Here is a 23,784-nt window from a genome sequence, read left to right as displayed (position 1 = left end):
TCAACCCTATAGCTCCTATTTCTATTCTCTTGTCTTTCTTTCCTCCCCCTTCCTTATATCCGCTTCCAAATTATTTGTGTTTTTCCCATAGTCATCCCCCAATCACCACAAATATGGAGGGAGAAGTATATCACTTTTCCACATAGCCCCCATGCAAGATGACGCATTTGTTGTATCGTTCAACTAGCTTCTGCATTCCTGCAGAGAAGAAGTTTATCAGCTGCTCCTGAAGCCAAGTGAGTACCGCTGCCTTTACTTCATCACACTTTGTCACCAGTACTATTCCAACTAGATTACTGCAATGTCCTTTATGTAGGATGCAAAGAAAAAACTACAAACCATTCAAATGTTGCAGCCAGACTTATTTTCTCAGCAACCAAATATGATGACGTGACATCCCTGTACCTTGAACTACACTGGCTCCCCTTTGAAGCAAGGTGTATTTTTAAACTATGTACACTGATCTTTTTAAACTTCCATGGTGAAACACCAGATGCCATGTTGAATTTAATTGAAATACCACCCAAAGACAAATATAACCTGATTAGCAACCGTAAAAGAATAAGAAATCAGAAAATAATGGTATATATTGAAGAACTAAGGCCAGTACTGGGCAGACTTGAGGATGGGCTGGGGAGGGCTTCGATGGCTGGGATGGTTTAGATGGGCTGAGTGAGCTTTGACGGAGATTTCAGCGGATGAAACCTAAGCACAGTACCAGCCAGAGCTTTGGGTTCTGGCCTAGAAATAGCTAAGAAAAAGGAAAATTTAAATTAAATCAGTAATTTTAAAGAGAGGGTAAGGTTGGGCAGACTGCATGGACCATTCGGGTCTTTACTGCCATTCACTTCACTGGCCTTTCCAATTTCATTAGGATTCATGACACAGGTATCTTGGTTTGTGTAGGGATATGCTTATGGTTTGGAGAGAATATATAGCCAGTCGATATTATGGGTTCTGGTATGGGTGCCTCTTCTCTGATTTGTTTCTGGTGGTCGGGGGTGAAAGGTATTTTCCAAATAGATAGGTTTTTAGGCCTTTCTGAAAGTTTAGGAGGGGTTATTCTTAATTGTGCTGGAAAAGGATTCCTCCATTTTGCTGCCAGGTATGGAAGGTTGTAGACTGTAGAGTGAATAGTTTTGTATTTGATTCCTCTAGGATTTCAGAATCTAAATAAAGTAACATAGTAAATGAAACATAGAAACATAGAAATAGACGGCAGATAAGGGCCACGGCCCATCTAGTCTGCCCACCCCAATGACCCTCCCCTACCTTTCTCTGTGAATAGATCCCACATGTCTATCCCATTTGGCCTTAAAATCAGGCACGCTGCTGGCCTCAATAACCTGAAGTGAAAGACTACTCCAGCGATCAACCACCCTTTCAGTGAAAAAGAATTTCCTGGTGTCCCATGCAGTTTCCCGCCCCTGATTTTGCACGGATGTCCCCTTGTTGCTGCGGGACCCTTGAAAAAGAAAATATCTTCTTCCACCTCGATGCGGCCCGTGAGATACTTGAATGTCTCGATCATGTCACCCCTCTCTCTGCGTTCCTCGAGTGAGTACAGCTGCAACTTATCCAGCCGTTCCTCGTACGGGAGATCCTTGAGTCCCGAGACCATCCGGGTGGCCATTCTCTAGACCGACTCCAGTCTCAGCACATCCTTACGGTAATGCGGCCTCCAGAATTGCACACAGTATTCCAGGTGGGGCCTCACCATGGATCTATACAATGGCATAATGACTTCAGGCTTACGGCTGACGAAACTCCTGCATATGCAACCTATGATTTGCCTTGCCTTGGATGAAGCTTGCTCCACTTGATTGGCAGTCTTCATGTTCTCACTGACGATCACCCCTAAGTCTCGTTCTGCTTCAGTTCTTGTTAGGATCTCACCATTAAGGGTGTAAGTTTTGCATGGATTTTGGCTTCCCAGGTGCATGACTTTGCATTTTTTGGCATTGAAGCTGAGTTGCCAGGACCTAGACCAGCGCTCCAGTAGGAGTAGGTCGTGCATCATGTTGTCGGACATTGAATTTATGTCTGTTGTGGTTTTGCCCACTACATTGCTTAGTTTGGCGTCATCGGCGAATAATGTTATTTTACCTCGCAGCCCTTCTGGATAAATCTGGATAAATCAAATGCCTATCTAACCTTCTCCTAGTCCATGCCTCCATTCTTCCCTGGGGGGCCCTGGACAGGCATAGCTCCTACAACTTTCTTCTTCTTGAAGTTTCCATTCTTCACACGCTTACAGCAGTGTCTCAGCGCATTAGCCTGGCGTCACGTTATCAATTCTTAGGTTCCTGGATGGAGTGTTCTGCTGACTGGCATTTTTTTTTTCTTTCAGCACTGTTCATTGTCTTTCCAGCACTTGTTGGTGTCCTTGAGCAAGAAATCCACACATTAGCATCTCAGCATCTGAACGGAAACCAGTTTGCACAAGCCTGTGACTAACAACTTCAGCAAACTGTAAGAATAGGTCTTGCAACCTGTAAAAGTCTCCCATAGGTTCCCGTCATCTATCTCGCCAGGCTCTTCTAAATTGTGAATCACACTGAACTCCTGGGAGATATTAGCAGTACATAAATACTGACTTATGTGTGTGCTGACGAGTAAGAGAGTGTGTTTGTGTGTGCATATGTATCTGAAGAGTGTGTGCATGTGTTTTTGTCTCTGGTGGGAACAGTCGTCTATATCGGTGTTTTACAACCTTTTTGTACCTATGGACCGGCAGAAATGGAGGAATTGTTTTGCAGACCGGCGTTTGAGGAGTGCTGGTGTGGACTCTGGTGCCGCTACTGGACTCCCAAGGGAGACTGGGGGGAGGGGGTGATTTTTCCTATTAGGCTTGGGAGGTCGCACCTCGCGCTCTGTCTTGCTGCTCCGGTTCTGTGCTGCGTGTTGCAGCAGCGGGACCTTCATTCCTTTTGGCCGGGCCTGAGAACGGGGGGAACCTTCTGCTCCTTCCGGGGAGGACCGAGTGGAGAGCGCAGGCCGGGGAGGCAGTGGCTTTCTGTGCATGCACAGCGGATGCCTTCAGGCAGCACGGTCGGCGGACTCGCCGTGTGGCGCCTGCTTCGTGCCCTTCCAGCTCTCCAGTGGCCTTTGACCCAGAGTTGCCCATCGGCCACTGCACCAGGTTCGTGCAAGCTCCCCGTTGGTGGCCCTGGCGCTGCCTGGAAGTGTTGGAGGACGGCTGCACTGGTGTGTTTGCCTGGGTGGTCCACGAGGCGATTGCAGTGAGCCACCTTTTTAACTCGGTGCTTGCGGGGGATGCTGGTTCTTCACGGACCGGTGGGAGATTTTTGCAGTCTATATCTCTGTCTTTAAAATTTTGGACTTGGGTGGAGAAGACCTATGTATACACTGGAGGGCCGCAATCCAGTCGGGCTTTCAGGATTTCCTCAATGAATATGCATGAGACATATTAGCATACCATGAAAGCAGTGCATGCAAATAGATCTCATGCATATTCATTGGGGAAATCCTGAAAACCTGGCTGGACTTTGACACCCCTGCCTGAAGAATTTACCAAGCTTAACTGTTAACGTTACTCAGGCCAATTCCTATGAAAACTATCATCATGCTGCCTCCACTCTCTATTTCCTTTCAGAAGCAGCACAAAAAGCTAAATGCATATTTTTTTCTTCCATTTATGAAGCTTTTCCCACACATTACTTTTAGACTTGTACTTTGGAAATATTGCTTTCATATCTCACTCTTTGAGGCAGTCCACCTTTCATACTCTGGTTTATATTGGAGGCAATGGAGGGTGAAAATGGCTTTTCCCAACTTCCCCTGTTCTCATCCTGCTATTTCAGAGCAGAAAATGACACAGGAACTCATTTTCCCATTCTGTCCCTGCCCCATTTCTGCAACTTCTGTCCTTGTCTGCACAAGCCTCGAACACTTTAAAATCATAAGTGCTTGAGGTTTGTGTGGTTAAGGCAGAGCTTGCAGGAATGGGGCAGGGACAAAACTCTCAGGGGAAATTTAGTTCCTGCAGGGACTGGGAAAAATTTGTCCCCGTGTCATTGTCCACTTCAAAGTTGCGAGGTTGCCCAGTTTGAGGGAGACATTTGGGCATGCAACCAAATTCCTCATCCGATGCAAAAAGCGTGTGTGCAGGGTTTCCTAATGAATAATGATAATAACTTTATTTTTGTATACCGCAGTGCCGCCCTCACTCTTTTTCGTTGGGTTCATAGAAACATAGAAAGATGACGGCAGATAAGGGCTACAGCCCATCAAGTCTGCCCACACCATCGACCCTCCCTTTTAAGTCTAATGTCCCCTTTAAGTAGAATTGTAATAATGCCATTCTACTGACCCGCTCTTTCAAGTCTATACCCTAGTGATCCTATCCTTTGGCTGACCCTCGTAGGGATCCTACATAGGTATCCCATTTATTCTTGAAGTCTGGGACGCTGTGTGCCTCTATCACCTGCACTGGAAGCTTGTTCCAATGCTCAATCATTCTCTCCGTGAAGAAGTACTTCCTGGCGTCTCCACGAAACTTCCCTCCCCTGAGTTTGAGCGGATGACCTCTTGTGGTCGAGGGTCCCTTCAGGAGAAAGATATCATCTTCCACCTCAACCCGTCCCGTGATGTACTTAAATGTCTCCATCATGGGTTCCTGAAGAAGGGTTCTTCCCCGAAACCAGCTCGGTTGAACCTGTTTTTCGGACGCGTTTCATTTTGAGTCTCAGAGATGAGTTCCTGCTTTACTTTTCTGTTAAGTTACCTTTTCTTGATTTTTTTTTTGATTTGGCGTTAGGGTTCTAGCTGGTAGGGTTCATCCAGGGGTCGCTCAGGTTTCACCTGTTATTCACTTAGTTAATTTACCTGCTTTTGATTCGTGAACGTTTTTCACTTGATTTATTGCACGCCTCGGGGTGCTCAGTGATGGTGTGCGGGTGGGGGGTATATCACCTCTACCTGAGTTATGAAGTATTGGAGCTAGTCTCCCCTTACTGCTTGCTCACACTGAGAGCACCCTTCACACTTGATATTATCTTGTTAGCCTTCACGCGGCTTGCGTGGTGCGCACAGTTTTGGTTCCTGAGCGCCCCCCCTTTGTGAACCCTTTTTGGACTATTTCTGCCTTATTGTTGTGTTGTTACCGCAGTACCATGGCAGTTCAGAGCGGTTAACAGAGGAAGAGACTACATTTACAGCGATGTTACGTGCAAGATAATAGTGTTACAAACAAGACATTCAGTTAAACTTGGCACCAGGCAGAAGAGAAAAAACAAACCACAGGAAGGTACCAGACTAATTGCATTAATACTGTTACCGCACTGTGAAGTTCACCCATGACTTAAGCTCCCTAAATGGGCCTGTGATTGGCAGGCATTATCGACATCTCCCAGGAGAGAGAGAAAACCATGCTAGGCTGCCCCAAAAAGAGTTGGCCATAATAAACCCAAACCCACCGAGCCATCCTCCCTTACTGTGCATTCTGTTGTATAAAGATGCAATCTGGGGACCGGTCTAATGGTTCAGAGAGTTCAATTTATAAGCCAGATCTTAAATGAAAAGGAATTTAAGCAGAGAGAAGAGACTCATCTGTAGCCACTGAACCATCAATATCTGACAGCACTTAACCAGACAGTTGACGTTGAGTATTGGTACAACACAGCCATGTCAAAAGCGGGCAGGGAGGTGCTGACACTGAATGAGCTATCCTAAATTTGCTCAGGGTAGCCAGGACCTGCATAACAAAAATGATATTGTTGCCCTCCAATTTCACCTCCCACTCCCCTGACAAGGCCCATAGCCTCCCCTCTCACTTACCCTCCCCAGAGGGCCATACCTCCTTCCCAACCCCAGGTTGGATTTGTGTATTACTGCAACCCCCCCTTTCCTATTCTATTTTGGAGCATGATTTGAGAGTCTGGTGGGCATGCTTCGCTTACGACGACCCCACTGTTCTCTCTGAGCCAGAAATCCAGTGTGTGGTGTTCTATTAAGTCTGTGATCCGAGTTCCCTTCCTATTCATGGATCTCTTGTTTCGTAGGCCTCCTCTCCATGGCGTATTTTGTTTTTGTGCTTGCTGGTTGGAGTGTGTGTGGGTTGTGTGTTTTTTCTTTTTGTGTACTCCTTTTTGGCCATCCCTCTCTCTGTTGGTGTTGATCTTAAGAGTGAGTCTGTGACAGTAGGTGAGATAATAGGAGGGGACTGAATTACATTTGGATTCGGTAGACATTTCTCTGTCCTTGGGTGTAAGTTTGTACCTGTGGCAATGGGAGGGTAAAGTGACTTGTCCAAAGCCACAAGGTTCTGAGCTCAGGTCACTGCTGTAGCCACTAGGCTCTTCCTCCATTCCAGCAGTAGTTGGCCCCTAGCGTTGCATGTGCAAACACCTTCACTTGCGCTGGACCTGCTATTCTGTTCATACAACCTTTGCAATCCTATTTATGTGCTGAATTGCATTCCAGCACACGGGCAAGTCAAAGTGCCATTATACGATGTTTGTAAATAGCAATTTTATCATCGGTCAGCGTTTTTGTTCTAACTCCTTTTCAATAAAGCCAAAAAAAACCCCAAAAGTTGTAGGTCCTGTACGCTTGCGATAAAGAAAAGCTTCACTGGCACTGACTGCAGAAGAATGAGCTAACTCTCTGCTCATAAAGAACATAAGAATAGTCTTACTGGGTCAGACCAATGGCCCAGTAGCCCGTTCTCATGGTAGCCAATCCAGATCCCTAGTACCTGGCCGAAACCCAAGGAGTAGCAATATTCCATGATACCAATCCAGGGCAAGCAGTGGTTTCCCCCATATCTTTCTCAAAAACATACTATGGACTTTTCCTCCAGGAACTTGTTCAACCCTTTCTTTCGCTCTTACCACAACCTCTGTCGATGCGAACGCAACTATTCTCTAAGTGAAAAAAAAAAATTCCTCCTGTTGGTTTTAATAATAATAATAACTTTATTTTTGTATACAGCAATACCACAAACAGTTCAGAGCGGTTTACAATGTAAGAGAGACTGTACATACACAGCGAAGATACAATGCAAGGGAATGTAATATGCAGTTGAGCGCAGTTTACAATGCAGGGGACTGCATTGAGTGTCCCCTAGTCTTTGTAATTTTTGACGGAGTGAAAAATCGATCCACTTGTACCCGTTCTACTCCACTCAGGATTTCATAGACTTCAATCCTATCTCCCCTCAGCCGTCTCTTTTCCAAGCTGAAGAGCCCTAACCGTTTTAGTCTTTCCTCATACGAGAGGCGTTCCATCCCCTTTATCATCTCGGTCGCTCTTCTTTGAACCTTTTCCAGCACCACTCTATCTTTCTTGAGATAAGGAGACCAGAATTGAACGCAAAAGTCCAGATGAGGTTGCACCATGGAGTGATACAGGGGCTCCTTATGCATCACTCGGTCTTCTCTGCATCTGTGTAGAATAGCTGATAGTTTGAATTGTGCCGTGTGCTTTCTGCATAGTTAGCTCGTATGTAAAACTTATTTTTATGCTAGGAAAGCACTCGCAAAAATGCGTACTACAGCCGAGCTAACCTGTGCGCAAAGCCTAGGGTACTTTACATTGCGTTGCCCTCGGTGTGCTGTTTGAAGACCTCGATTCTGCCCATCTGAAATTGGCACTGCAGTTTCCCAGGTTGTGAGAGACCCAGGACTTGCCGAAAATCTCTCCCTCTTGGAGCTGAGTAACTTGGTAGCTCTCTGGCTCTAACCTTTCAGTCCATTTGAAGCATGTCACTGCAGCCATGTCCACAGTCGGGCTCTGTACTTTTCCCTACAATTTTATTTAAGGTATTTATACACCGCCTATCACGGTTATCTAAGCGGTTTACAATCAGGTACTCAAGCATTTTTCCCTCTGTCCTGGTGGGCTCACAATCTATCTAAGCTACCTGGGGCAATGGAGGATTGAGTGACTTGCCCGGGGGTCACAAGGAGCAGTGCAGGATTTGAACCCACAACCTCAGGGTGCTGAGGCTGTAGCTCTAACCACTACATCACTTCTTCCTCCTTCTGGATGGGTGAAATATGGGGGCGAGGCTACGAATGAAGTTTCAAGTTTCAAGTTTATTAAAATTTGATTGATCGCTTATTACAAGCTAAGCGATTAACAATTTATATAAAATAAGTAGGATTTTAAAAAGTAAAACAATAAATGAGGTTCAGATACAAACAGACAAAACAGACTAACATGATACATAAGGAAGGAGAAAAATGGAAGGGAATAGTTACAATATTTAATCAAGAAATGAAAAAAGAGGGGGTAGGAAAAGACATACGGAAAGGGAATGTGAAAAATTGGATGAATAGTAATTAAGTATAGAGCATTCTTAAACGTTAAAAGCGTCTTTAAATAAAAAAGGTTTTAAAATAGTTTTAAATTTATTGAGATCTTTTACTTCTCTTATATATAGTGGTAAATTATTCCAGGTTTGGGGGGCCATTACAGAAAATATGTCATACCGTCTGGTGCCAATTATCTTCAAGGATGGAATCATTAATTGTCCTTGCGATGAAGAGCGGAGGGATCGTGTTGCATTGTAAGGAATGAGTAGCCTATCTATGAATTGTGGTTCATGCGTAGTTAATGTTTTAAATACTAATAGAGAAATTTTGTAAATTATACGGTGGTTGATAGGCAACCAATGCGAATCAATAAGGAAAGGAGTGACATGATCAAATTTTTTGCCATTATGAATAATTTTAACTGCGGTGTTTTGTATTATTTGTAGTCGTTTCTTTTCCTTTTGGGTAATATTCAGCAATAGTGAATTACAGTAGTCGAGCTTCGCGATCACTAAAGAATGTATTAAAATATTTAAAGATTTGGGTTCCAAGAATTTTGACACGGATCGAATCATTCGTAAACGATAAAAACAACTTTTGACAATGAAGATGGTGGGAAACCCCCCCCCCCCCCCCGGGCAGGCAAAGTGAATGGCTTTGGAGAGGGTGAGAAAAAAAAGTAAATGAGGGTCTATGGTAGGGGTAGTCCACAAATGTATATTTGCCTGGGACCTTATATAGGGCCAGATTCACTAAACGCACTGATTGTGTCCTGACCGGTTTGCGATTTTTTCCCCCGACCCGATTCACTAACCTTGTGCCCCGATCAATCTCCCGCCTGATCCGCCCATGCAAATGAGGGGAAATGACCTGCATAAATAGGAAGGCAGCGATTCACTAAGCAGAAGAAGAAACACCGATTGGGGTTTCCCAATCCACTGTCTTTGCTGACACTCCTGCTCTCTGCCCCCAAATTACTCCCCCCCCATATTTCTGCAAAAAGCGCGGCGCAGTGCAAGCCCGTGGTTTTAACCTGAGGTTCTGTTATGGATAAAGCGTGTTCTGTTCCATTCCACACATGTAAAACTGCAGCCACCCCTCCCCACCTTTATTTTGACCTCGCTTGTGCCGAGAGCAAGCGCCTGCGCGGATCGTATCTACAGCCATCCGGGATGGTCTGTGCATGCGTCATGATCGCTCTGCAGCGATCCATAGGGGTCGCTGCGGGGCGTGCATCCGATCACATTAGTTTGCATGAGGACTGGTAGTGAATCGGCCGCCCAAGACTCGCCCATGGATCGCCCAACAATGGTGAGTTAGTGAATCTAGCCCAAAGTGTTAATCTGGCCCTGTAATGGGGAAAACGCCTGCTTTCTGTTGCTGGACTTGATTACAATAACATACCCAGTTGTATCCACCTTCATTCAAGTTTGTTAGTGTGGAGCCCGTGAATTCGGGGGCCCGTTCAAGCTGGACTTCAGTTTTGACTGTTTTGATTTTATTTTCACTTCTTTTTAGTTTGATATATTTTTTAATCTCACTTATTGTTTTACCACTTGTTTTGTTTTATCATTCAAATTTCATTTAAATTTCTCCAGAATTCTATTGCTTCAACGGTTCTCCGTCTGCATCTATTCCTATCTTCCCTCTTTTTAACCTTTCAAATTCCTCTAGATCATTGTAATCTTATTAGAATGTTTATTTTCTTATTTTTCTCCTCTATCTCTATTTTCTTTCTTTATTATTCTTCTAATTGTCATTTTTCCTGGTACTTTAGTTAGATTGTGAGCCTTTGGGACAGTAAGGGAATTTCTAAGTACCTATCTTACTTATAATTTTAATGCACCAATATATTCATTGTAACCCATTCTCGGCTCTTGTGGGAGGACGGGCTAAAAAATCGAATAAATAAATAATAAATTAAAAAATTTTTGCGCAGTATAAATTTATTTAGAGAATTAGAAGAATGCGTGATTAATTATTTTCTTGGGTGGAGGCTTTTTTCTGACCAGTGATGATAACAGATTGTTTGGGGTACCTTGTGGCCCGGCAGTCACTGTATTGAGGTCTGGTTTTCTCCACTGTTTATGTGCTTATGATTTCAATGTCGTGAAGTCTTGTTTGAACGATTGTGGTTCCTCCCCAACACTTACTAAACAGTGCGTTTTTCACTTGTGAAATTATTTTTGTGTTTGCTCTACGGCTGTTTCCACTTTGGAAAACTGGTGCAGGACAGTGGTGAGGAGGTGAGGGAAATGTAACTGGCAAGGAGGAGAGTCGTCCACACCAGCTGACTGCCTACGGGACGTGCCTCTCGCGGCGAGGGGCACGTCCTGTAGGAAGTCAGCCGGCAGAGATGACACTCTCCTGGCTGGCGTCTCTCCTCTTCCTACACTTCTGGGTGCCTTCCGGCCAGGGCACTGGATTTAGTGTGCCGCCGGCTGGAAAGTTTGCAAGACACTGGCCTAGGAGCTGCTCCTTCAGCTGAGTGGTATATTTATGATGCAGAAGGGTGATCGAACCTTTTAAATTGTAAATCCTTGACTGGAAAAGCAAACTTGCAGGAGAATTGGAAAGCTTAGAGCAGACGTTGAGATATCGTTTCTTTAAAATAGGGAACTGGATGTTGGCGACTCTTCTTCGTAACATCATGAAGATGAGACGCGTCAAGGCCATCGCTGATCCATCCCCTATTCTGCCTGTCCCCATCTTGGTGTCCTCTAAGGAGGAGTCGCATGGCAAATACTACCGGTCATCTACCCCTGAGAGGTAGGTGGGAGAGCTGATCCTGTAAATTGATCCTGAAAACTCTGTAACCCATTCTGGGCTATAAAGCTAAATAAATTAAATAAATAATCCAAGAGGTAGGAATAATGTAAGAGGGAGACATACCACACCCCCCCCCCCCACCACCAGTCCTGCCAAAAAGGCCTATTATGCCCCATGGATGAAGGCAGGAGTCTGAACACGGCCAGGTCTGGTACTGGCGTCGCAAAGATCCCTGAAGTCTCTAATAGATTTCTTTTTCCCTTTCAGGAAGCTTAACATGACTTCATTGAAAGAAGAGCTGAAGAAGCTGGAGTCCTCCACAAGCTCTCTGGAAGGTGAGAGGGTCCATGATCTCAGAGTAAATGATCCTTACACTTTTAAGCAGATGGAGAGGAAAAAGTGCGTTCCCCTTCATTATGCCCAGAATTAGTGACGGTGCCTTTTGCCTGAACATTGAGGTTTAGACCCAAGCGAGTCGGGAGCTTTACTGCCCTTGAGTAATGGGTTGGTTCGCACTTTGCATCTTTGTTTATTTAATCAGATTTTCATCCCGTCCTCCCAGTAGCTCAGAACAGGTTACAAGCAGACATTCACAAGTGGAATACATTTGGACAGTACAAAGACTAAACAGCAACTTAGTACAGGTCAGGAACGGCGAGGAGGGTGCTGAAAGGAACAAGGGGGTCAAGGGATGATTGCAGTTGGAATTTCAGTTGAAGAGGAGGGTTTTTAGCACTTTCCGGAAGGTCATCAAAGAGTTCTGTAGTCTTTGCAGGGGGAGTTGGTTCCAGAGATGGGGGATGAAGTGGCTGTAGGAGTGCTTGTGGGCAGTTTCTGACAGGAGGGACCTTCCTGGGGGGATGCATAGGCGTTTCTCCGTTTCAGAGCAGAGGAGGCGGGTGGGGGTGTACAGGATTAGCTTGGATCCTATGTAGGCTGGGATGGTGGCATAGATTCTTTTATGACACGCAGCTCCTGATTGGTGAGGCCCGACTTTAGTACAGGAAGAGGCAATCGGAGCATACCGCGAGTGATTTCCTTCACTCGCCCGCGCTCCAGCCGCCCTCTCTTGCCTCTCTGGCTGCCTTCTCCTGTCTCCCCTGCTAAAAACCGTATCTCGGTTTTTCAAGATTCATGGGAGTTCCTGGAATTTGTCCTCTGGTTTTTCCAGAGAAAGGAAAATGGTAAAACCAGAGGACATAATTTGAGGTTGAGGGGTGGTAGATTCAGGGGCAATGTTAGGAAATTCTACTTTACGGAGAGGGTGGTGGATGCCTGGAATGCGCTCCCGAGAGAGGTGGTGGAGAGTAAAACTGTGACTGAGTTCAAAGAAGCGTGGGATGAACACAGAAGATTTAGAATCAGAAAATAATATTAAAGATTGAACTAGGCCAGTTACTGGGCAGACTTGTATGGTCTGCGTCTGTGTATGGCCGTTTGGAGGAGGATGGGCAGGGGAGGGCTTCAATGGCTGGGAGGGTGTAGATGGGCTGGAGTAAGTCTTAACAGAGATTTCGGCAGTTGGAACCCAAGCACAGTACCGGGTAAAGCTTTGGATTCTCGCCCAGAAATAGCTAATCTAGATAAATTCAAGATCAATCTGAAGACATTTCTATTTCAAGATGCATTTGCCTCTTCTTAGTTTTTTTTTTTTGTTTTTTTCTCTTTTCTTCCCATTTTCTTTATTCTTAAACTCTTCCGATTCCAATTCATGCAACCAACCGCTTTAAAAAAGCGATCCTACCCAATATGTTTTTTCCCATCCCCACTTCTCCCTTTCTTCTCTAAAATATGTAACTTTCCCCCTCCCTTTCCCTCCTATCCGCACGTTCATGTCAGTCAAACTATGTCTTTAATGTTCACTCACTACATTTTATATTTAAAATTTTTATAAATCTTATTGTAAACCGGCCAGATACTTTGTGATGGTCGGTTTATTAAAAAGTTAATAAACTTGAAACTTAAACTTGAAACTAATAAGAAAAAAAATAAAAAATTTAAATTGAATCGGGTTGGGCAGACTGGATGGACCATTCGGGTCTTTATCTGCCGTCATCTACTATGTTACTATGGAATGGAACCCCCGCGAATATCGGGGGAGTACTGTACTGCCTTCAAGCGGGAAAGCCATTGAAGTGGTGCATATTCAGGTACTGCAGATATTTTTCAGTCCCTGAAAGTAATGGTGACCTTAGTCCCCTAGTTCTAAAACTGTAGTGCCATTTTCATGCTAAAATAATAGAATATTGATGCATTAATGTTACATTCGTGCACATGTAAATGCTACATGCACACTCGGTTGCACAGCTTATAAATGCAAAATTGTGCTGTTGCAGAGTTGGCGAAAACCTTTGTATTACTGGAGATTAAGGAGAAATATATTTTACCTTTCCCATATTGTTGCCCATTGTAGACTCTAACCTGGAGAATGAGTTCCCGCTGAAGAGTGATCCTTTCCCGGTGCCACCGCTTGCTCCTGCAGCTCGGAATGGGCAGAACAATCTAGGTTGGATATCGAGTCTTCAGCTCAGGCGGATCAGTCTGACTAACTCCTCCAGGCAACAGGTATCGGAGATGCAGGCGGGTATCAGTAAGTAGAGAATGACACGAGGACAAAGTTTGGCCCCATCCTGTTCCTGTGGACTCTGTCCTCATCTGCACAAGCCTTGAACGCTTATGACTTTATATTTAAATCTTTTTACTAAAGTCTACAAAGGGACAATATGCTGTACAACTGTTTTATAAATCACAAATAGAGCTTTTCATTTTGATCTGGTTTTGGTACAACCTTCCCAAAGATTCGGTTGCCTGTGTTTTTACATCACCTGGGAAGGTAATTGGATTGTCTTTCAGGCATGGATGTAGAAGAGAACCTAAACTGTGCAGTGGATGAACAGAAAAATAAGTGTCTATTAAATGTTGGAAATGTTCCTTGATGTCAGCAACGATGGATGAATCTGTTGTAATAACAATAAGATGCTTGAGCAATTGGAAGGATGTTGAAAATGATAGTAATAATAATAATAATAACTTTATTTTTCTATACCGCCATAGTCAGGCGACTTCTAGGCGGTTTACATTGTAAGAAGGCTGGACATTCAGCGAATAACAAGTACAGTACAATACTAATACAATACAGTAAATCCACATATAATACAGTAGAGTGAGTCCAAATTCAAAACATACAATAAGTTTAAATACAGTACCGAATAAAGAGTCTAGATGCAGTACAATAGTCTAAATGGTAACTTACATATTAATTGGAGATCTAAGGGTAATGAGTGTCTGAAAGATTTAGAACATCCGTGAGAGGGGTCTTAGTGGGGAGGGGACCGTTTTAGCCAATGAATTTAGCGAATAGGGTGGTTTTGATCGATTTGCGGAAAGTATTATAAGTCATGTTTGGTTCGTTTATGTGGTTTTTCAGCCAGGTTTGCTGTCTGTTCGCTTGGAACTGGAAGGTTCTGTCCAAGAAGGATTTGTATCTGCAGCCTGTAATCTTTGGGTATGCAAAGATGTTTTTGTTTCTGGTCGTTCTTGTGGGGTTGTATAGGGTGAAGTGAGTTTGTAGGTATGAAGGTGCTAGTCCCCAGGCTTGTTTGAAACAGGTGCAAGCGAATTTGAATAGAATTCGCGCTTCTATTGGAAGCCAGTGTAGTTTTTTGTAGTAGGGGCTGATGTGATCGTTTTTCCTTAGTCCAAAAATTAGGCGAACGGCGGTGTTTTGTATTAGTCTCAGTTTTATTATTGTTTTTTGTGGGATGCCTAGGTAGATGATGTTGCAGTAGTCAAGGAGGGATAGGATCAGTGCCTGTACCAGCAACCTGAATGAAGAAGGGTTAAAGTATTTTTTTATGGTTCTTAGTTTCCATAGCGTGTAAAAGCATTTTTTCACTAGTGAGTTTGTGTGGTCGGTCATAGTTAGGTGAGTGTCAAGAGTGATGCCCAGTATTTTTATGTTTTTGGAAATTGCGTATTCGTGATTATTTATTTTTATCGATGTTCTCGTAATTTTGTCATTGGGACTAGCCAGAAAGACTTTTGTTTTTTCTGCGTTTAGTTTTAGTTTGAAATTAGTGGTCCATTTATCGATTTCGGTCATTGTGTTTGAGAGATTATCTACAATTTCTTTTGTGATGTCGTTTAAGGGTATGAGGATGATACCCGGCCAAGGATTGTTGATGTCATCACATCAACAATCCTTGGCCGGGTATTGCGGATTGCAGCTTTCTCTAGAACCTAGGATGCATGCACTCCATGTCCGACCACTAGGTATCGGACATGGGAGTTATGGGCTGGGTTAAGGGTGACATTATGTAACAAGATAGAAAATCAATCGATGGGAGCCCAAAGAAGCAAGAGAAAAGTGGTGGACTTAAATCACAGCAATTCTACAATACTCTTATCAAAAGAATAATATTTTTCCTTTCAGTTTCAGGCCAGGCTCGGATTCAGTGCCTAAATTTTGATAGGCACTGGAGTGTTGCCATACTGCTTTCATCTGGGTTGCCTTGGCTTTTTCACAGCTGCCATGTTGGCAGTTGCAGGGAGTGAAGTAAAAATTGAATATGGGACCTGCCTGCCAGGCCCGTCAATGTCCTGCTTCTCGCACAGATTTCTATGGTAATGGAAAACCTGGAGGAGAGGCCAGGGTGCCACAGGGTCTGTTGGAGTACAAATCAACAATCTCTTAGTATCATTCTTTGTAACCATGGAGGGGGTCTCTCCTGGTAGTAGCAACTATCTCCCCCATCCACTTGTGATCCATAATACTCCTAAATTCCGTTTGTTCCTATGGACAGCAAACTAACCAAGATCATTTTGAAGGCTGAGGCTGGGACCAGCCTCATTATTTCCTGTTTTAATGTACCCTTTGCTTGTTGATGCTGGGATGCAGAAGACATCTGTCCATCTGAGCTAGCAGAATCTAAAGAATGGTCACAAGACGGACGCATTCTTCCATGGAGGAAATCTCCTCTCCAGGAAAATTCTATTTAACTTCAATGAAAGAGACCAAAATAAAAAGGTCAGTCGGAACCTCTGGCATTGCTAGAAACGGTCTCTGGACCAATGCTTGCATTTAAAAAAAGTGATATGTCAGGCTCCATCCTAAGTCCCTCAATGTACCACTCTGTGCTTAGCTTCAGTCTAAAAAAAAAAAAGGGCACTCCCTGAGAAAATATGATCATATGACAACTGCCTTCCTAGACTCTCACTGGCTACCTATGCAAGCACGAATTCAATTCAAATTCTACTGTCTATTATTCAAAGCATTAAACGGCTCCACCCCCCCCCTATCTAAACAACCGCCTAAACCAGATCCTCACCTCAACACAAAGAAGAACTCTGAACCCTTTTGCCTTCCCTCCACTCAAGGGCACTCAGCGCAAAAAGATGTTTGATAACCTTCTGGCGACGCAAGCAGCAAAACTTAACCACTCCATCTCCAACCTGTTGACGGCAAAGGGCGACTTCAAAACTTTTTGAAAACAAATCAAAACCCTACTTTTCAAAAAATTTATCCAGATATCTTAACCCAACCCTTCCCCCTCCTCCTAGATAAATTCTCCCCCAAAACCTCCACTTAAATAATCTCTTCCTCCCCAAAACACCAACCAAGTATTCAGATCCCTGAAATGTAACGTAATCTTATTTGTACTCTAACTGTAATCTATTTGTTATATCACACAGTCAATTTAATATCCAATTTGCAAGTTCTTCCAGAATTAGTCCAGCTACCTCTCCTCCCTTGTAACCAAAAAAAAACAAAAAACCCAAAACTGTTGTAACTTCACTGGAAATGTCCAGTTAGCTCTTTTGTAATCCGCCTTGAACTGCAAGGTATAGGCGGAATAGAAGTCCCTAATGTAATGTAATGCAATATCATTGGCTGGAGAAGCAAATGGTTTAGAGCGCTGATATCTGTCCAGTCACAGCTTTACAGAGCTCGATGCTTTGTTCTGTTCAAGCCAGGCCTAGTTTCCTTTCCATGAGCAGTCGTGCTAATGATTAGTGTATTCTTTTCACCACAGATCATGTCTGACGTAATCCCCCAGCGTCATCTGGGGGTAGCATCGTCTGTCACACTTTCAGCGTGCAAGACCATCAGCCCTAACCATTCAATGGCAAGCAACATGTGAGTACAGAGTTCTGCTCGTTGGATCACTTCAGTAAAGCATTACATCGCAATATTAGGGATGGGTGGCCAGAACAGATTCATTTTATGGTTTCAATGTCTTGTGGGGGGATTTTTCTGTTTTGTTTAGTGCCCCCCACCCACACAATTTTTCTGCACCTCTCTCCTGCAGCCTACCTAAATCCCTGCTTGGTCTAGCAGGGGGTTCATTGGGGCAGGAGTGATGCCTACTCCCTCCTGTCCGTGATCACAGCTGCTATATTGGATGCAGCAGTGGCCATAGATAGCAGCAAGTGGACATCACTACTTCCTCTACCCCAGTGGTTTCTGATATTTTTCATGTAAAGGGCCACAGGGTGACTATGAGAGAGCTCTGAGGGCCATCATAAGATCTGAAGCTTACACACTTAAATACATCATTGAAAATTCTGTTTTCATCGAGCACTCTTGTGGATTTTAGCAAAACTTTGCGCTGAACACAAATGTTTCATGGCCTCTCTAGCTTTGTCATACCACTGCAGTACACGTGTATCTAAATATGAATCCTGACCTCTGACATGTCCTATGGCCATATGTATATATGGCACAGGCATAATAAATCCTACACCTATCCTACGCTGACCTTTGTCCATACTTGACCTACAACAATCCTTTTTTGGACATGACTGCACTATCTGAGCAGGCAAGACTGAACTTAATGAATGTGCAGGACTTGAGGAATATTTCCGCCAACTGTTTTAGGGCCACAGCGTAGCAGTTCAGGGGCCACAAGGAGACCACTGTCCTACCCCAACAAACCGCTGCTGGACCACTAGAAATTGAGGTAGGCCTGGGGGAAAGAGAGGATGTCATTGCGAAAAGAAACTCTGCCTGGTTTCATTTGCAATGATGGAAACCACCAACTCTATTGATGGGAGAGTGTGTGGTTTTGTTTTGTTTTTTTAAACGATCAAGTGGGGTTAGGAAATGTGCACATCAATCCAGGGTAGGTCAAGTGAGTCTATATTTATTAAAATATCAATGTAACAGTCTTTATTATATATTCACTGTTTGTCATGGACCCGACATGATCCATATTTCAGCTTAGAAGCTTGCCTCAGGGGTACAATCGACATCCAGCAGATGGCGCTCTCATGTCATCAAAAATAACTGTGGCAGTAAATCGGAAACAAATGAGGTTTTCAAATGCTTTCCTGATACAGCATATACTGCTTAATTTTTCTGCATATGAGTTTTTTTGTAAACTAAACTAAAACTTAGCTTTGTATACCGGAGTCTTCAACCAAAATTGAGCGCGACTCGGTTAATAGAAACTAAAAGAAATATGAAGAAAAAAAAGAAAATAACAGTCAAAAAATATTAATGTGACTGATTTCCAAAGTGTTTAGCAAATAAAATAATTTTTAAAGATTTGCGAAAAAGTTGAAAAGGACCAGGACCCCTTAAGATAAGAGGAAGTTCGTTCCATAGTTGAGATAATTTGAAGACCAACAATTGACTGAAATTCTTGACTCCTTTGATTCCTTTCACTGAAGGGAGAGTTTGAATTGTTGGATGCCTCTTTCATAGGAGAATCTCTAAGCATCTATAATAATAAAACGCTAAGCGCGCATGCGCACTCGTGCCGCGTGTTCTCTGATCCGTCAGGATGTGGAGGCATGAGTGCGCATGCGCTAGATGACGTGGAGTGAGGGGCCAGGACTTAGGGGAAGGAGAGCAGGCCCGGGATTCGGCCGGCCCTGGCCAGGCAAGACCCCCCTTCCCTGCCGCACCCAGGCCCCGGCGGTCCCCACCGGCAGAGGCAGAAAGAGATCTATGCCCACAACTCCGTTCCTTTTGTAATCCCCAGGGGGGGAGGCGCGAGGCTGCTGCGGCCTTCCTCCCCAGGTTCTCCCACAGTGATCGGCCTCAGTGTGTGAAGAGAACAAGCAACGCTGAGGGTACGAAGTGAAGAAGCTAACATGTGAGAGATGGGGGGAGGGGTAGCGGGGGGCATGTGAGCTGACTGAGCGAGCGAAGGAAGCCTCAGTGACACTGAGCCGCGAGGGAGAAGGTGAGCGGAAGGGGGAGCGGCGGAGAGGCGGGGCCGGCCGAGAGTGGTCCTGGAGACCGCAGCGGCCTGGAGGCTCTTAGGTGCGTGTCTTGGGCAGATCCCCGCTTTCCCTGGTGAGGAGCGAAGGCCCGGGTAAGGGCTGTCTGTTGTTCCCGCAACGCTAAATTGACTTCACTCCTTCGCCCGGGCCGGGTTGCAGCCAGGTGGGCAAAGTTTACGTGCTCCGGTCGGAGAACAGGCGGGTGGCGGCTGCTGCCTCTTGGTGTGCTGTCCAGTCTACCCGGTCCTATCCTCTGACTCGGATCCTATATTTCTTCCCGGCAACTGGCAGGAAAATTCGTGTCACTAACTTACTGCCTGGCCATATGTCTGTTGCAGTTTCAGTTGGCTTGCAGATGGGAAATGACTGGTTCGGAAAGTTTTTGGGAAAGCTGCACCAGTGTCCTGGTTAGAAATGTTGAACAAAATAAATAAAATAAAAATTGTGCATTGCTCTGCAGTCCCCTCAGGCGCCGTCTCCATCCTCACTCCGAATCCATACAGCAAGCTCCATCTCTGACAGTGTTCAAGGCCCAGTTAAAAACCCACCTCTTTTTAGAGTACTTTCAATTCCTAACTCCTTTCACCTTGGGTTCTGCATCCGCAACCCTATATGTTATATCTGTCTGTCCAAGTTAAATTGTAAGCTCTTCTGAGCAACGACTGACTATAAATGTCAAAATGTACAGCGCTGCACACACCTTTCAGCACTATATAAGTTATTAGTAGTAGTAGTTTACTGTTTAAGCAAGAGGCTTAATATGGAGGGCAGACACGAGAGGAGGTAAGGGGTGCTGCTGGACAAGGGAAGAGGTGCTGACAACAGGGGGGGGCAGAAAAAGGAAGGGAGGCGTACTGCTGGACAGGGGGAGCAGGGATGGACAGGTGAAGAGGTGCTCATGGACAGGGGGGGCAGAAAAAGGAAGGGAGACGTACTGCTGGACAGGGGAGCAGGGAAGAGGTGCTGATGGGCGGTGGGGGAAAGGAAGGGAGGCCTTCTGCTGTACAGGGGGAGCAGGAAAGAGGTGATGATGGACAGGGGGGGAGGTAAAACAAAGGGAGAAGGGCTGCTGCTGGATAAGGGGAGCAGTGAAGGGGTGGTGGTGGACACAGGGGACATAAAAGGAAGGGAGAACGGACAGGGGGAGCAGGCAAGGGATGGTGGTGGACAGCCAAGGAAAAAGAAAAAGAAAGACAGAAATACAGAAAGCGGCTAAGGAGAGAGAGAGAGAGAAAGAAATAGACAGACACACACATATATGCTAGCACCCGTTAATGTATCGGGCTATAAGACTAGTTCCATAATAAAGGGACAAGAGGAATGAAGATACCATATAGAATTTTAAAAGTAATACTTGCACATTTATAGTGAATCCTTAGATAGACCGGAAGCCAATGAAGGTTTAGAAGCAAAGGAGACACATGGTCAAATTTTTACTTTTTCCAAAGATTAATTTTACAGCGGTATTTTGTATCAATGGAGTCTTTGAAGGCAGGTCTTTGTTGTGCCAAGATAGACAGCATTACAGTAATCTAACCAGAATAACATGATAGATTGGACCAGGACAGAAAGGTGTTGTTGATGAAAAAGAGCTCTGACCTTCTTCAGCATGCAAAGGCTAAAAAAGCACTTCTTGACAAGAGTTTATTTGATCCTAAAAGTTTAATATCTTGGAAGAGAACTCAATCTGCTGGAGAAAGACAATCCAATTTTGGGCCTAGCCATAAAAGTTTTGTTTTTGCAGCATTTAGCTTCATTCTCTCGGACATAGCCCAGGCTTGGAGTTTGGAGATACAGTGATTTATTTTAAAAGGCTAGTTTGAACGTACCTCTGTAATTCAGAACAATTGAAACAGAGGTCATTTAGAAGAGTGCTTCTCAGTCCTCAGGATACACCCAGCCAATCAGGTTTTCAAGATATCTACAATGAATATGAATGCTTAAGAGGCAGTACCTGAAAATCTTTCTCATGCATTTTCATTGCGGATATCCTGAAAACCCGGCTGACTGTCTGTATTCCAAAGACTGGGCTGAGAAGCACTGCTTTACAACACTGCATAATTCTGGAGAGGAAGAGATCAACTGGATCTTCATACTGATGCCTGTTTATGCTCACCTCTTTCAGAATAGTTTGCCTGGGATTTTCTCACTAGTACAGCAAGTTCCTTCTTTCCACGTGCAATTAGTTCCCAAAACAAACGGCAATCAACTAATTACTAAGAAACATCTGGCTAGCAGATGATGACTGAGATATCATCTAGTCTCCATTGAGGGCTAGACACTTCCTACCCTGTCTTTCCTGAACATAGCTGACAAGGATAGCTGCTGAGTCCATGGAGGCACACGTGGTAGCCATATTGGATATGGTACAAAAGGAAGTGGGAACGGACAATGAGCACTCCACTGATGTAAAACCAACTTGGAACGGACAATGAGCACTGTGTTTCGGCGTCTGAGGAACGCCTGCATCAGGGGTCAATAAACATAATAACATAACACAACATATTAAATCACATCATATAAAAAGTACAAAATTTTTTATAAACCATACAAATACATCAATACTAGAGGCCAATCAAACAAATAAATACAACGAATGATAAATATGTCAAAGAGATGTATATGTGACAAAGAAAACATATACATTATCTGCTTGTGTCCTTTTCTAAAATAAACAAGTTGGTTTTACATCGGTGATCTTCAGTGGAGTGTTCATTGTCCGTTCCCACTTCCTTTTGGACTTTTTGGTGTGTACTTGGACTTCAAGCCATATCGGATATGTCATCTGTGGGCATATTAAGGAGTATTACTATGATGTTTTGGAGATGACTCATCGCCATTTCCTACGACATCGTTGTAATATAAAGAAATAAAAAACAAAATAAGGTAATAAGTATCTCAATGCATTTTAAGATGAGCTTTCAAAGGTAACCTTTCAGATCAGAAATAAGCATCATTAAAATAGGCAGCGTGGGTAGTTGGAAGTATGGCTTAAGGAAAGGCATGAACATGGGCTGAAAAGGCAGGAAATAGGTAGGCTTGATCTGGAAGCTAACTGTGGCTGCTTTCACCCGTCCTAGTGAGATAATAAATGCTATGCAACTTGTGCTACTCTGGTTGATTTATAAAATTACAGTATACGTCTATAGTCTTGGTGCGACGTCTATAGTTTTGTGTATTTTTAGATGCCAGCATAAGAATGTCCACACCTATGTGGGATTTGCAAAAACCTTCTTCCTTTTCCAGTAACATGACCTTGGTGGTCTCTGTTTCCCATCTTCAGGTCTGTCTCTTTATCGTCACCGCGACAACTGTGCCTGGCCACTACCAAGGCAGGAAATCCCTGCAGAAACAGAGCGGTCACCAGGCAGGACTTCTGTCACATCCACTCCTCAGGGCAATCTTCCTACATCTCCAGCTCTGGTGAGGCAGCAGGGGTTGCTGCCTTCAATCTAACAGAATGCCCAACCACCGCAGGCTTTACTGGACCCATAAATCCAGAGCCAGCCTGGAGATAAGTTCCAGCTTAATGGACTGGGGGAATCTATTTTCTCTGAATAGAATGTTAAAAAAAAATCTTAAATTTGGGGGAGATACTTAATTAGAAACACTAAGCACGGGATTTTTAAAGTGAGGATTCTAGCCAGTGGAAAAAGTGCTGCCAGCCTGGTGTTAATAAATTGAATTTTTTTTTTTTAGCTTTGTGAATGAATGATCTTAAAGAGTTTTATTTAAAATTGACTTTAACATAACCTTAAATTGTGTGCCAGTTTTAACTTCTACAATTCATAATAAAATATTTGCTAAGAACCAATTGTGTGCGTGTGATATATTTGATGAAGGAAAGTCTGTTACGGAGAACATACCCTCGTGTCCCCCCCCCCCATCCTTTGATAAGAACATAAGAATTGTTGCTGCTGGGTTAGACCATTGGTCCATCATGCCTAGCAGTCCGTTCACACGGTGGTCCTCTGGTCAAAGACCAACGCCCTAACTGAGTCTAGCCTTACCTACATATGTTCTGGTTCAGCAGGAACTTGTCTAACTTTGTCTTGAATCCCTGCAGGGTGTTTTCCCCTATAACAGACTCCGGAAGAGCATTCCACTTTTCTACCACTCGCTGGATGAAGAAGAACTTCCTTACATTTGTAAGGAATCTATCCCCTTTCAACTTTAGAGAGTGCCCTCTCGTTCTCCCTTTGGTAGCAATGCCAGCAAATGGTCTTCAGGTCCTCTCGGTATAAAATTGTTCACTTTGATCAAAGCTAAGGATCAAGCTAAGTGATGAAACGGAGGGTGATATGGTTTGGGAATGAAAGCCTGACAGGGTTTTAAGTGCCCCATCCAGAAGTACAATGGGAAAAACCAGGGCCGCCATCAGGGCAGTACTACCAGTTGCTGCCTGGCTGGGCGGAACTTCCTCTCCGACGGCAGAATTGACGTCGGGGAGAGGAATGCTGGTCGGCCCGAAGCAGGGAGAGCATGCGTCGGCGTCGGCTTTGGGGCC

General features: G+C 44.2%; 1 protein-coding gene across 6 annotated transcripts in view; it reads left to right on the top strand.

Moving 5' to 3' along the window:
• Positions 1-23,091, top strand: part of LOC117353889 (protein brambleberry-like) — a 72,381-nt gene extending 49,290 nt beyond the window's left edge. For 5 of the 6 annotated variants that reach the window (XM_033930383.1, XM_033930381.1, XM_033930382.1 and 2 more), the window contains exons 9-13: positions 10,895-11,048; positions 11,316-11,383; positions 13,462-13,613; positions 17,081-17,184; positions 22,561-23,091. In XM_033930383.1, coding sequence (XP_033786274.1) covers positions 10,895-11,048; positions 11,316-11,383; positions 13,462-13,613; positions 17,081-17,184; positions 22,561-22,795 — 713 coding nt within the window. In that variant the 3' untranslated portion in view covers positions 22,796-23,091. The remainder of the gene's footprint in view (positions 1-10,894; positions 11,049-11,315; positions 11,384-13,461; positions 13,614-17,080; positions 17,185-22,560) is intronic. The other variant, XM_033930384.1, reaches the window with a different exon arrangement.
• The last annotated feature ends 693 nt before the right edge of the window (positions 23,092-23,784 follow it).

Source organism: Geotrypetes seraphini, chromosome 2, assembly GCF_902459505.1.
Source record: "Geotrypetes seraphini chromosome 2, aGeoSer1.1, whole genome shotgun sequence".
NCBI classification, from domain to species: Eukaryota; Metazoa; Chordata; class Amphibia; order Gymnophiona; family Dermophiidae; genus Geotrypetes; species Geotrypetes seraphini.
This window is presented reverse-complemented; position numbering and strand designations above follow the sequence as displayed.